At 35.9% G+C, this 13,777-nt stretch overlaps 1 protein-coding gene across 3 annotated transcripts in view; it reads right to left on the bottom strand.

Moving 5' to 3' along the window:
- Nucleotides 1–2,164: 2,164 nt before the first annotated feature.
- CFAP97 (cilia and flagella associated protein 97) overlaps nucleotides 2,165–13,777 on the bottom strand; it is a 38,417-nt gene continuing 26,804 nt past the window's right edge. For all 3 annotated transcript variants that reach the window (XM_045998413.1, XM_045998416.1, XM_045998414.1), the window contains exons 4-5: nucleotides 6,226–6,376; nucleotides 2,165–4,961 (exon numbers count right to left, since the gene is read on the bottom strand). In XM_045998413.1, the coding sequence (XP_045854369.1) occupies nucleotides 4,834–4,961; nucleotides 6,226–6,376 (279 nt within the window). In that variant the 3' untranslated portion in view covers nucleotides 2,165–4,833. The remainder of the gene's footprint in view (nucleotides 4,962–6,225; nucleotides 6,377–13,777) is intronic.

Raw genomic sequence — 13,777 nt, 5'->3', positions numbered from 1 at the left:
ACGCTGGAGTATTACACAGAAATGAGAACAAATGAATTACAGCCACATGCAACCCCATGAAGATATCAGTAACGTAAACATGCTCCACAAATGCAGGCAGACACAAAAGAATCTTTTCTATATGCATGGCAATCAAAAACAGGCAAGACCACACAAGGAAGGGTGTTAGAAGTTTAGACAGTAGTTACCTTCTGGCAGGCAAAGAGCTTCATGACTGGTAGGGAGCCCCCCAGGATCTTGTGAGTCCCGGCAACACCCCAACTCTGGATCTGGTTAGTGGTGATGCAGGTTTGCTTGGTAACAATATATGAGGTTACATTTATGTTTTGTGTCGTTTTCTGTATTTCTGTAATATTTACATCAACTGCAAACAACAAAATCTTTGGAATGCCATTCTCATGTCCCTTTCTCATTTCCCAAAATAGAATTTCAAAATCTTCTCAAATTAATGGCAGAATTCGGTTTTTCTGGTTAGTATATATAACTGCATGCAAAGAAGATGTATTTACTTAGTACTAGGTATTTTCTTCATAAAATAAAACACTCCCAGAGTGAAATCAAGAAAACAAAGTACACTGCAAACTTGGAGATCGGCTATAATTTTCAAATACATGAAATAAATGTGTGATTGTTGGTGAAGACTATCATTGTAACATAAATACTGTAAAAATTTAGAACCATACTTTTTAATAGTTTTTTTTGGTGACTACCTAAATTTTTTTTTTACTATCTTAAAACAGTGGATGTGAAATTAGTTTGCTAGGAAAAAACCCCATGTCGCACTATAGTAAATTAATGACGTTACCTCTTAAGTTTTACTCTGTAAAAGAGTAAAATCTTAAAAACATCATCTTAGAATAAACAGTGCAACTTATCTGAACTTACAAAGTATACCCTGAAAGAGGTATAGACACTTAAGACTGTATCATGGTGGGTCCAGAAATATCTCTCAGTGGCTTAAAAAACAGTCACCGGAACCTTAAAAGCAAGTAACACTTTCTGCTATGATGTAATATTTGCTCTAAGCATCCTTGAACTCCGTAGTTGGGAACTCAAATATACTACGGGAAATGCTCAGTGATTTATTCCTACAGGTTATTTAATAACAACATTAAACCCTCATAAAAAAAGTTCCTAAACTTACGTTTTAGCAGTAAGTTTTAAAAAGGGTATTTCTTATCACTCATTATGCATGTGAAATGTTGATGTGGACACTAAAAAAAAAAAAAAAAATTCCATGAGGCTCTAAGAGTGTCAAATGCAGCATCATAGCAATTTTACAGAACAAATTAGATGATGTGGGGTTTGAAGAGATGACCAACGATGTAATTATAAGCAAACTTGTTCCCACATAAATGTAATACTTTCAAAGATATAAACAGCTAATACCCCCTCCTTCCAACTTCATTCTAATTCTTAGGCATGTAAAGCACATAAAAGTTATTATTCTAATTTTTTAAAATGGGAACATGAAAATACAGATGACACTTCTTAATTTATGGGAAAAAAAAAGAAAATGCATGTAAGAGATGGGTACAGGATCAAAACTCAGTTATCTTTAAGTCTTTCATTTTTCTCTTCGCTACGTCAAGCTAATTCTTCAGGCCTTAAAACATGTAACAGATTGGGAAATTAAAAAAAGATGTTGAGGGCGCCTGGGTGGCTCAGTGGGTTAAGCTGCTGCCTTCCGCTCAGGTCATGATCTCAGGGTCCTGGGATCGAGTCCCGCTTTGCGCTCTCTGCTCAGCAGTGAGCCTGCTTCCCTCTCTCTCTCTCTGCCTGCCTCTCTGTCTACTTGTGATCTCTGTCAAATAAATAAATAAAATCTTAAAAAAAAAAGATGTTGATTTTTAAGTTTATTACTAATTTATTCATGGAAATAAAGTAGCCATTATCATTAAGAACATTTTTTGGATGGTATACAATCATGTATAGGTTAAGATTTTGGCATTTAAGATAGTAAACATTTTATGAATTAAAATATAATAAATTCAACTTGTGTCTCCACACTTTTATTGGTCATAATACTTCCCACAGTGTGTGTATCTGAATCTGAAGATGAGAAGCACACAAGCACCATAATGACCTCTTTTTAAAGTTGTCTAGATATCCATTTTGGACATTGGGTCAATGATTTGAAAACAACTGCTTTACACTACATTTATAAGTAAACCAGAAAAATTTTATTTGGAGTAGTAGTGAAGAATGCAGCTTTTCAATGGAGATTGAAAAAAGCAAGGAAATTGTGAGTAAGAGCTATCCCTTAGGAAAAAATCTTAATAGTTCTAAACCTTTCATAAAATCTTGTTAAGATGGAGGCAACATTAGTTTAACATTTGACAGATATGAAAATAATTCCCCATTAGGATCTTGCCTAATAAGTTTAGATCCTAGATTAGTATAATTTCTGGATGCAGATGTAAATCTTCAAAGTATAAATATTAGGTCCAAGTGAACCAAATATATAGTAGTGCTAGAGGATCCCTTACCTTTTTGTAAGTTCTTGAAAATGAAAATAGTATCTTTATGATTCCTTCATGAAGGTGTCCCTTAAACCATAACAACTTCAAAGTTCCGTGACTTCTATCAGAGAATAGCATATTCAACTCTTCTCCTTCTATTTTTACTTATCACATGGAAATAATAACAACAAGAGAATTACAAATTCTGCTTTGAAAAGATGAATATTGTTCTTCCCAACATTCACTTCAAGTTGAATCCCTACTGTCAGCAATATTTAGATTAACCTCCCCGTCAAAGCAATAAAGACTAAAGGCATTAAATTAGTATCTAAAGTCAAAGTATGGTTTACCTATAAAATTATGTGTTATATCCAGACATAGGACAGCAAAGGCCATATAAAATATATTCAGAGACTAATGTCATTATGAAAGGAAAAAGTTTTAAAGGTTTCAGATATATATATTTTCCCTAACAACTTAAAACTCAATTATTAAAAACTGGCTTACAATATCAGGCAGGTGTCCAAATGCTGAGTTATAAATTCAGCATTATCTTATCTCTTCATAAAGATAAGCTGTTATACAAACATTCAAAGTGCAATAAGCTAAAAACACAACAAAGTAAAACACCCTCGGTTTAGTGTAATTAAAATTAATAAATAAAGCAGAGCACTAAATGATCTAAGAACTTGGTCACCAGAACAGAGCTTCAAACAACAATGAACAAACATTACAGCCCAAAGAAAGCAGCAGAGAAATCTCACAGTCGGGTCGTGTTCCCGTGAATATTTTTTAACACCACTGTTCCCACACTTTATGGCCCTATCCTAGACAAAAATCCATCAATAACAACTTAAGACCAAGAAATTCTGAACTGATATTTAGCAAAATGCAGTTTGGCTTACTGCCCAACATGGTCAGAAAGTAAGTTCAGCAAACACTACAAAGCTTGAGCTAACCTGGAAAACTAAACAAATATTATTGTGGTTACAGATCAAGAATTCATACTAAAAAGAAAGATTTAGCATTTAATCCATTACATTCTAAAGGTATACTGAAAAGGCCAGTAATGAAAAAGTGATGACTAAGACAGAAGAAGCAACCACAACCGAGATACACTTTGTTGTATGAAATAAGAGTCCACAGGTTGACAGAAAATATTCTGATTTCAAAAGTCAACTATATTAAACCCTATTTGCCATTACTAATTCCATTAAGATTACTAGGATTTCAAAAGTGGCACTGGCAAAAATGATACTTCAGGATTTAACCCAAAAGCCCAAACCAAACAACACAAGAAATTAGATGACATTTAAAGTAGCCTCAACAAATGTGTGCTATTTTCCTTTACCATTTATCTTTTAGTTTTCTTTCTCAGTTCTTAAAAACAGTAGTTGGAATTTCTAAAGCTTCTAGACCATGCATTTCTTATTTACCTTCTCTTTTGATACAGCAAACACTAAACGTAACACAACTTAACAGTATCGCCTAAAACACTGTTCTGACACAACCGAGGATCTGCTTCTTGGCTATTCAAACTGGTGGTGCTATTTTGCTCAACAAATATTTGCCTTTGCGTATGGTCATCTGGTCCTTGGACAACCAATTCACAATGTAGTGGACCGTAGCTCTAAAGTCTACCTCATTTCTCAGCATCGTCAGTGGTATTTTACCTGAATGTGTAAGAATAAGGAAGAGGGCCTTCCAAGTTCAACTTCCTAATACTCACAGTTTGAAATGGTCTGGAATGGTTGATTACATTTTTAAGATCTAACTCAGCACACTTATAACAGAGGTAGTAGATGCTTTTGGTGAATCACAAGGACTGCCCTAGCACAAGCCTAGCACAAGCACTCACCAAATCTAAGCCCGCCCACCAATGAGAACAAATTTCAAGTTCTGTTTCATAATAAGAAAGTGTACAATCAAGTTTTACAAACAAATTATGAGTTGTACCACTTATATTCTGGAGCAAAGAGAAAAAGTCAAATTTAGGAGCTATGCTCATAGTTTAAAGCTTATAAAAAAAACCACATAAAACGAACAATATAGTTAACATCTTGGGTTCAATGTGCAGTGATATCACAACTGTTTTGTCAGTGTAAGAGCTGAATCAATTTCTACGTCGAGAAAATATACATGCATACTACCATTTCTCTATCAAATACATATGCATCTCACAGAAACACATCCTCATAGGAAACACTGATTTTACATTGTCTTTTTGAAAACAATTTTGCACTGAATTACAATACAATTACAACTCATTGTTGCATATCTTAAATTAGAGATGTTTACACAGAGAACTGTAGTAATATACAAGAGCACTTCATTAAGAACCGGATGAACAATGCTTAAAGTAAAAAAGTTTTTATAACCAAGCCGTACGAACATTAGGGGGCTTAGGTCTTAGTAACAGGCCACTGGACGTGTCAAAAACTGGTCGCTCACTCTTACAACTGAGACCACTGGTAGCACTGGATGTTCTAGAAGCTCCTCCTGAAAATATATGAAGAACAAGAAATAATTTTATTTAAACTAAATAAATACATCATCACCTGATAAACTTCCTTTCCTAGAGTCCAGAATAAATGTTTCTTCCCTCACATGCATTTTTATTAGTCTAATATAATTCTCAAACAGGAATGTACTTCAGAATTCCCTGTGGAAATTAAAAATATATTAATAAACATGCCCAGACTCTACACTAGGGGATACTGATTCAGTAGATCTGAGATGGGGATAAAGGTTTTAAAAAGCTGCTCAAGTGATTCAAGTGAAAAATCAAAAAAAAAAAAAAAGGATTAACTATTTATGAATTTATTCAACAATTTATCACATTCAAGGCACAATGCTAAGTATGAATTACTGGAACGAGATCCTCCTATCTTAGTCACTAACTATACCAAGGAAGTGATGCTTGAAGGATGAAATTAATGAATGGAATTACTAGTCATGTGAGTGTTTAAGACTCACATGAGCACTGGGGAGTTGGGACTTTTTAAAAAATTAACATATAATGTATTACTTGCTTCAGGGGTACAGGTGTGTGAATCATCAGGCTTACACAGTGCACAGCACTCACCATAGCACATATCCTCCCTGATGTCCATCACCCAGACACCGTATCCTGCCCCCCCCCAACCCAGCAACCCTTGGTTTGTTTCCTGAGATTAAGAGTCTCTTAGGGTTTGTCTCCATCCCCAGTTCCATCTTGTTTCATTCTTCCCTCCCTTCCCCCCACCCCCGCCCTGTGAGTCCAACTTTCTTCTAATACTGCGTTCTCTTTTTTATAGTTTAGAATGTATACGTGAAGTAAGAGCACAGACTTCTGTATGTGAGGATGTCCAGCCTTTCCGCGATGTCACACCCCCTACCGCGATGTCACACCCCCTACCACTAAGTGGTCACCGGATGCTGTATTCTCTGGGATCCACCACCAGTTGGGTGTGTGCTGATGACAAATCAACAATCAGGAGGGATTATATCTGATGACTCTACAGACCAATTCCCGTTTTAGATATCCAGTACTGAAGACAAAATACATATAAAGGCCGGATGTTACTACAAATAATTCTTAACTGGTTAGGGGGAATGTTTCAGTAGCTTTTAAACAGTGTTATCTACTCATTTCTTCCTTTAACAAATGTAATGAACTTAAGTCTCTCCGTTATCAAAGACACTACTGATAACATAATGTTATATATTTTTAAAAGGATGAAATACACAAACGTAAGTACAAAATAATTCTGAACATGCTTACTTAATGGGCTGTACTGGCCAAGAGTTGATCTCACTCGTCTTGAGGATGGTGATGAGCTGAGATAACCCATATTGCGATGATAGTCCATCAGCTGGTCAGAACGTTTCATACCAACTGTTGGTTTCACAGCTTCAAGCCTTTTCAATAAAGCCTTCATTTAAAGACAATCAATTTGAAAGTCAATGTTAGATAAATACCAATAAGCAGTAAGTTATAACTCAGCAAAACAGCAATAAGTTTTTAAGAAGGCAAATACTTTTTAAATAATTTTAATTCCAGTATAGTAAACACAGTGTTACATTAGTTTCAGGTGTACAATATAGGGATTCACCAATTTTATACATTATTCATGTACTCATCATGGTAAGTGTACTCTTGATCCCCATCCCCTGTCTCATCCATCCTCCAACCCCCCACTCTGGTAACCATCAGTTTGTTCTCTATAGTTAAGGGTCTGGTATTTTTGCTTTTTTGTCCTTTGTTTCTTAAATTCCACATATGAGTGAAATCATGTTGTCTTTCTCTGACTTTTTCGTTTAGCATTATACTCTCTAGATCCATCCAAGTTGCAAATGGCAAGGCTTCATTCCTTTTAATGGCTGAATAATATTCCATTGTATAACCTTTTAATGGCTGAATAATATTCCATTGTATAACCATTGTATACAAAATATATATATTTTATCCATTCATCTATCAGTGGACACATGGGTTGCTTCTGTAGTCTGGCTATTGTGTGATAAACATAGGGGTACAGATATTCCTTCAAATTAGTGTTAAATAGGAAAATACTGGATAGAACCTGATAGTTATGAAATAAAGATTTTAAATCATTTTTGAGATACTGTATGGAAAATATATACTCTCAGAAAAATCTAAGGGTCCACCTATCCTGTAAAACCACTATGATTTTAACACCTGATCACAGGTACATCTCTCTTTTACATCACCTTACGGTCTTTGGAAAGGTGCTATAAGCTGAGATACACTAAACCACAGAACGGACATAATGGGAGTAATAGGATGCTAAAAGCCCAGTGTGTTCAACCCTAGAAATTACCATAAACCTATCCAGACTACTATAAATTCTGTATATGATTACTGAGTCCTGGCTTTTAACCTGTTCGGTTTCCAGTTGGGCCCCAACATTGGGCACTGAAGAGAGGCCAAGTTGGCAGGGCTCTCAGGTCCTGCACTCCTAGCTTCTACCAGCCCCTCTATGCTTTCCACATTGCCTGTATTATATACTAAAGATTCTGCATCATATTTAATTTGGAAAAAAATAAAAACAAATAAAAAATTTTTTATTGGTAAGAAGTCTGAAAACCAACTACTCTAGAGTGTAAAACTTTAAAAATTTTTTTATTTATGTATTTGACAGAGAGATAGCACAAGTAGGCAGAGCGGCAGGTAGAAGGAGGGGGAGAAGCAGGGTCCCCGCTGAGCAAGGAGCCTGATCAAGATCTGAGCTGAAGGCAGACACCTAACTGATGAGCCACCCAGGTGCCCCTAGAACGTAAGGGCTACATAATATCCAATAATGTGGTATTTTAATATGATTCAGTAACAGAATCTAATGAGTAACATTCCAAATTTTTCTTTCTTCACATATTAGAAGGTGGAAAGAGTTTCTTTTGCTTGATTTTGCCAGGCATTGTTAAGAAAAGAATATTTAAGCAGACCAAATGGATCAAGGAATTGATTTATGATTGTCTTATGATCTCTTTATTGAGTTAAACTGTCTCTGTAGCCAGGTGATCTTTCCTTGAAAAGAGAATGTTGTTGTTCAGCACTCAGATTCCTAGTAATAAAACCAGCCTCCTGAGTTCAGTCACAGGACAAGTTTTCTCACACAATCTGTTTTTTTCCTTCTGCTTCAACTAAGGTTTTTTTTTTTTTTTTTTTAATGGCAAAATATACATAAAATTTACCATTTTAAACCATTTTAAAAGCATACAGTTCAGTGGCATTTAGTATATTCGTGTCATTATGAACCATGACCACCAATCAACTCCAGAACTTTTTCTCAACTTTGTGTTTGTTCTTATCAGTCTCCCTGCTACCCTTTTATTCTAATCAGTGTTCTGAGTAATTCCAGAGGTAGAACAAGTCAAAATATTCCAGAGAAGAGCCGTTCAGAGAAAGGAGAAGGTTTTACAGAAATGAACTGAGCCTGGAGACAAATGGCAGAGGTAGAGTGCACAGGAAGCAGCAACCCGACCAACTGCGACATCTCAGCCTGCCAGTTTTGTTTTCGTTTTGTTGTTGTTGTTGTTGTTCGCATGAAATGGCCTTTCTCAGTTTTCAGTCTTTCAAGGTTAGAATAGACCTAACTCCCTCAGGAAGCCAGACTCAACTAGAGTTAGTGGTTTTCTCTGCTGAGCGGAGAGTTTTGATTTAAACACGGTTCCATGTATGGTCTATGGTCTTGCCGCATCATAACATGTCTTTCTCTCGCTGCACACAGAGAAGCTGTATAATTTAGGGGCAAAACCTCCTAAGGTTATGCCTTTTCTATCTACAGTTTGTAATTGCTCTGAGCTCTGCAAGACACTGGAAGGAATAGTAAGGAAAAAACATTTTTAAAATATGCCCTGTAAGGTCATTTATAGTTTGGGAAGAGAACACTACTGCGTGCCTGAGTGAGCAAGACATTTACAACTGAGTTAAGAAACTTCCTGTATATCGCATTGCCAATGTATTTTAATGGGCAGAGCAACATTTGCTGGGCTACCTGATTATCCTATTAACTACCTACTGAACTGTGGAGGGTGGGATAGACAGGACAGAAAACTTGTTATTTTCAGTTAACTACCAATTTTGATTTTTTGCTGGTAGAAGCCTCATTATTTTTTAGATAAACTAATTTCCTAAATTTACTTGGCTAGATGTATTTTTTTTAATTTTAAGAAAACTGCAATGCTTATTCACCAAATGTAAAACATATGAAGTAATTATGATCAAAATCAATTCTGAGATAATTTGACAATAAGGCAAAGAATACACCCATTCTGTTGTCCTGATAATGACATTTACCAAGTTTATATGCAGAAACTTTGGGAAATAAGAGAGATATTAATGCTATCCAGACCACATGGAACATATCCCATATTGAGCTTGTATGTCTCATAAGAATATAAGGAGCTAAGCAAAAGCTAAGGGATAACGAACAGAAATAGCTCGTGCTTATGGAGACTATTAAAATACAAAGCAGTGATTACGGTATAAATTATAAAATAAAGTAGATACAGTTTAATCTAGTCAAAGGTTTAGAACTTCTGGGTACAACTTTAAAATGACAGTTCAAAATATTTTAACATTTGTATCAGTGACCAGAAATGTAAGCTATCTAGTTACAAAGGCCTGGATTTAAATCCTGGCTCTGATACTGACTATTGACAACACGACTTGATATGGATATTAACAATGAAATAACCTCCAAGAGTCAGTTTCAAGCAGTGATATAATGCATATAGAATTTTCAAAGCAATACCTGGCATACAGTACAGAATTATTAAATATTAATGCTATTATTAATACTGTTTTATGTATTTTCTAGTTGTCTGACATAAAAGAGTATTACCTTCCTAGCTACGTCATAAATTATATGACAGGGCAATATTTTAGACTTTAATATTCCTTCCGGTGTCTGACATAGCTCATAGCAGACATTAAACAAATTTATGTTTCATCAACTGAGAAATGGTAAGATTGGTTACTTAACCTATCTGTAGTTCACAAAATCTTAGAACTGCTACTCTAATCAAATTCTAACAATGAATCCCAAAATAGTTTGTCCAAATATTTATTTTCTCTATAGAAGTATCCTTCTTTTTCAAAAGAAAACTAATCCAGCCTGAATCCTATCCTCTTTAGGAAACAGAAAGTTAAAACAAATGAATATTATGTTAATATTTCTGCAATTGTCAACAGAGGAGAGGTGCTTTATCTTTTTGAAGTGATAAAACAAAGACCTTAAAGGACATTGAAGGATAACAAGCCTTCTACAGTCAGGGAAAACCAGGACTGTTCTTATTTTTCTATAACTGAAGTCAAACTTAGTTATCACAGTTTTTTTCTTCTACGAAAGGAGACACAGACAGTAACCAGAGAAGAAGGAAACCCAGACTGATCTTGGAGCAAAGGTACTGATTATTCAACACTCACACTTGAATCCTTACACTAGAGTTGAGACTTACTATAAATCTTCATTTTTGTGACATTATCTCTCTCCCCTTAATTCATTTTTTTAAAAAAAAGAGTATTTATTTGAGACAGGGCGTGACTTGTGGGAGCATGCACATGTCCAAGAGCATGGGAGCATGGGGGAGGGGCATCACTTTTACTTTAAAAATATTTTGGGGGGGCGCCTGGGTGGCTCGGTGGGTTAAAGCCTCATGCCTTCGGCTCAGGTCATGATCCCAGGGTCCTGGGATCGAACCCCACATTGGGCTCTCTGCTCGGGAAGGAGCCTGCTTCCTCCCTCTCTCTGCCTGCCTCTCTGCCTACTTGTGATCTCTGTCAGATGAATAAATAAAATTTAAAAATATATATATATTTTGGGAGCACCTGGATGGCTCAGTTGGTTAAGCTGCCTTCAGCTCAGATCATGACCTCTGGGTCCTGGGATAGAGCCACATCAGGCTTCCCACTCAACAGGGAGTCTGCTTCTCTCTCTACCCACCTCTGTCCCTCCCCACGCCTTGTTTTCTCTCAAATAAATAAAATCTTTAAAAACATACATATTTTGGGGCCCCTGGGTGGCTCAGTGGGTTAAGCCGCTGCCTTCGGCTCGGGTCATGATCTCAGGGTCCTGGGATCGAGTCCCGCATCGGGCTCTCTGCTCGGCAGTGAGCCTGCTTCCCTCTGTCTCTCTCTGCCTGCCTCTCTGTCTGCTTGTGATCTCTCTCTGTCAAATAAATAAATAAAATCTTTAAAAAAAAAAAAAACATATATATTTTAACGAGGAACTCCTGAGTGGAAAGACTGTATTCTACTTTATTGCCTACATATTTTTATTTCTTTAAAATTGACTAATTACATACACATGTAATGTATGTGTATATGTATATGTAGTCTCAGAAAGTAAAAAAATAAAATTAATAAATTAGCTCCATTTGAACTCTAGGCTCTAATCCTTATGCCTTCCTTCAGGAATCTTACTTCTTTCCCTGATCTTGCTTCAATTACTCCTCACACCCTTCTTTCACAGTTCAGGAAACTGACGTACATTTAAAATAATGAAATAATCTCATTTCTTTTAGATAGTAAAGTGAAATATAAACTAAGTACCCTCACTCACATGGTGTCCTTGCCTTCTGCTAAGATTATTCTGGTGCTCTTTCATGAAAATAGGATTCATATTATATTCAAATGAACATAAGGAAATATGCTTTAACAAGAATATATATATATTTTTTTTTATTATTTGTCAGAGAGAGAGAGAGAGAGAGAGCGAGCAAGCGAGCACAGGCAGACAGACTGACAGGCAGAGGCAGAGGGAGAAGCAGGCTCCCTGCCAAGCAAGGAGCCCGATGTGGGACTCGATCCCAGGACGCTAGGATCATGACCTGAGCTGAAGGCAGCTGCTTAACCAACTGAGCCACCCAGGCGTCCCAAGAATATTTTTTAAAAAAGAATATTTCAAAATTCATGTATTAAAAAATGAGTTCCCTTTTTGGAAATTAACAAATTCTGAGTCTTTATGTAGCAAGCACGCCCTCTATTGGATAAAAATTACTTTTTCTTTTTTATTCCTTTTATTTATTTCCCTTGAGGAGGGACAATGAGGAGACAATTATTTGCCTCTTGAAACACATAATGAAGACTGTGAACTTCACCAGAAGGATTAACAGTATGCTTTTAACTATAAAACACAGCACACTCAGTTTCATACAGTGTCTCTGCCCTTCTTTTCTACCTACTCAGCACGGAACAATTTCTTTGTTTTGAATTGTCAGTCTAAATAGCCTTAGCCGTTGTGCCCGTCAACCATCTGCACTGGTCTCTATCACTAGAGATGGGGTCAATGAAGGAATACAAATCATAAATGTAAAGAAATGGACCCTGTTTGTTCAGCATATCTGACACACAGCTACGAAAGTGCTTGTGTGTGTGTACACATGTGTATGCATGCATGTTTGATTATGAACAGGACAGCAAACATTAAAAAGTCAATCAGCTCACAAAGAGGAACTATTAGAGCTAATGTGAACCTAAATAAGGATTTAATAGGTGGCTGATTATAAAATAAATAAAAAGTTTACAAAAGCAAGCGGTTAGAAAATGTAATAAAATACCTCATGCACAATAGCATAGAGATATATAGTTTTGAAGAAAACCACGAAACTTTACTAAGGTAGAATATAAGAAGGGTTGAATTAAAAAAGAAGAAGGTGGGGCACCTGGGTGGCTCAGTGCGTTAAGCCTCTGCCTTCCGCTCAGGTCATGATCTCGGGGTCCTGGGATCGAACCCCCGGGCTCTCTGCTCAGCAGGGAGTCTGCTTCCTCCCCCCTCTGCCTGCCTCTCTGCCTACTTGTCATCTCTCTCTTTGTGTCAAATAAATAAAATCTTTGAAAAAAAATAAAAAAGAAGAAGGCGTGAATAAATGAAAGGACACACTATAGGAAGGTAGTATTTTAAAAGTGCCAAATACTTTCCAATTAAATTATAAATTTAACACAATTCCAACAGAAACTATAATAAATTTAGAAGAAAAATTAATCAGTCATTATGAAGAATGACTGTAGAAACAGCCAAGAAAAGTTTTATTTTGGTTTAGAGAATGAAGGTTAAACACAAATGTGAAGGTGAGTTCTCCCTGCAGTAACATAATATTTTACAGTAAAATGTTTATTTTGCTTTTCAGCTTTAAGTTACTTTTTTCATTTCTGCATGAATTAGTTTTTGATTTAGAGCTGTAATGTCCAAGGTCACTAGCCATATGTGGCTAACACAGCATTTGAAATACAGTCAGTCGAAATTGAGATGAGTTCTAAATGTAACATGTACTAAAGATTTCAAAGACCGGGTACCCAAAAAAGAAAAAAAGAAGTAAAATATCTCATCATTAATTTTTTACACTGGTTACATATTATAACATTTTTAATTTATTCAGTACATAAAATGGTTTACCAGAATTTCACCTGTTTCTTTTGACTAACCTTCTTAATGTGACTACTAGAAAATTTTAAATTATACATGTGGCTCACACTATATTTCTACTGTTTTCAAGTATACCAAAGATCTAACTGTCACAAATGGGACAAAAATATTGCTCACACATAGGCAAACTACTAAGTATGCCAAGTAAAAAGAACAAAACAGTGGTAATTCTTCAGTGTATTAAAAGAACTGAAATGTACAACTGACCTGAGGGATGACAGAAGCTGTAAACAGAAGCTACTAACAGGGTTCATCCTAGTAATATACAGAATAGTCACTATATAGTAATGGTTTCAACTGTGCAAAAGTAAACCCAGGTTCCTCAGAAAGATAAGCAGAATTACCATATGATCCGGCAATTCCAGTCTTAAGTATACACTCAAAGGA

Source organism: Meles meles, chromosome 2, assembly GCF_922984935.1.
Source record: "Meles meles chromosome 2, mMelMel3.1 paternal haplotype, whole genome shotgun sequence".
Taxonomy (NCBI): Eukaryota; Metazoa; Chordata; class Mammalia; order Carnivora; family Mustelidae; genus Meles; species Meles meles.
This window is presented reverse-complemented; position numbering and strand designations above follow the sequence as displayed.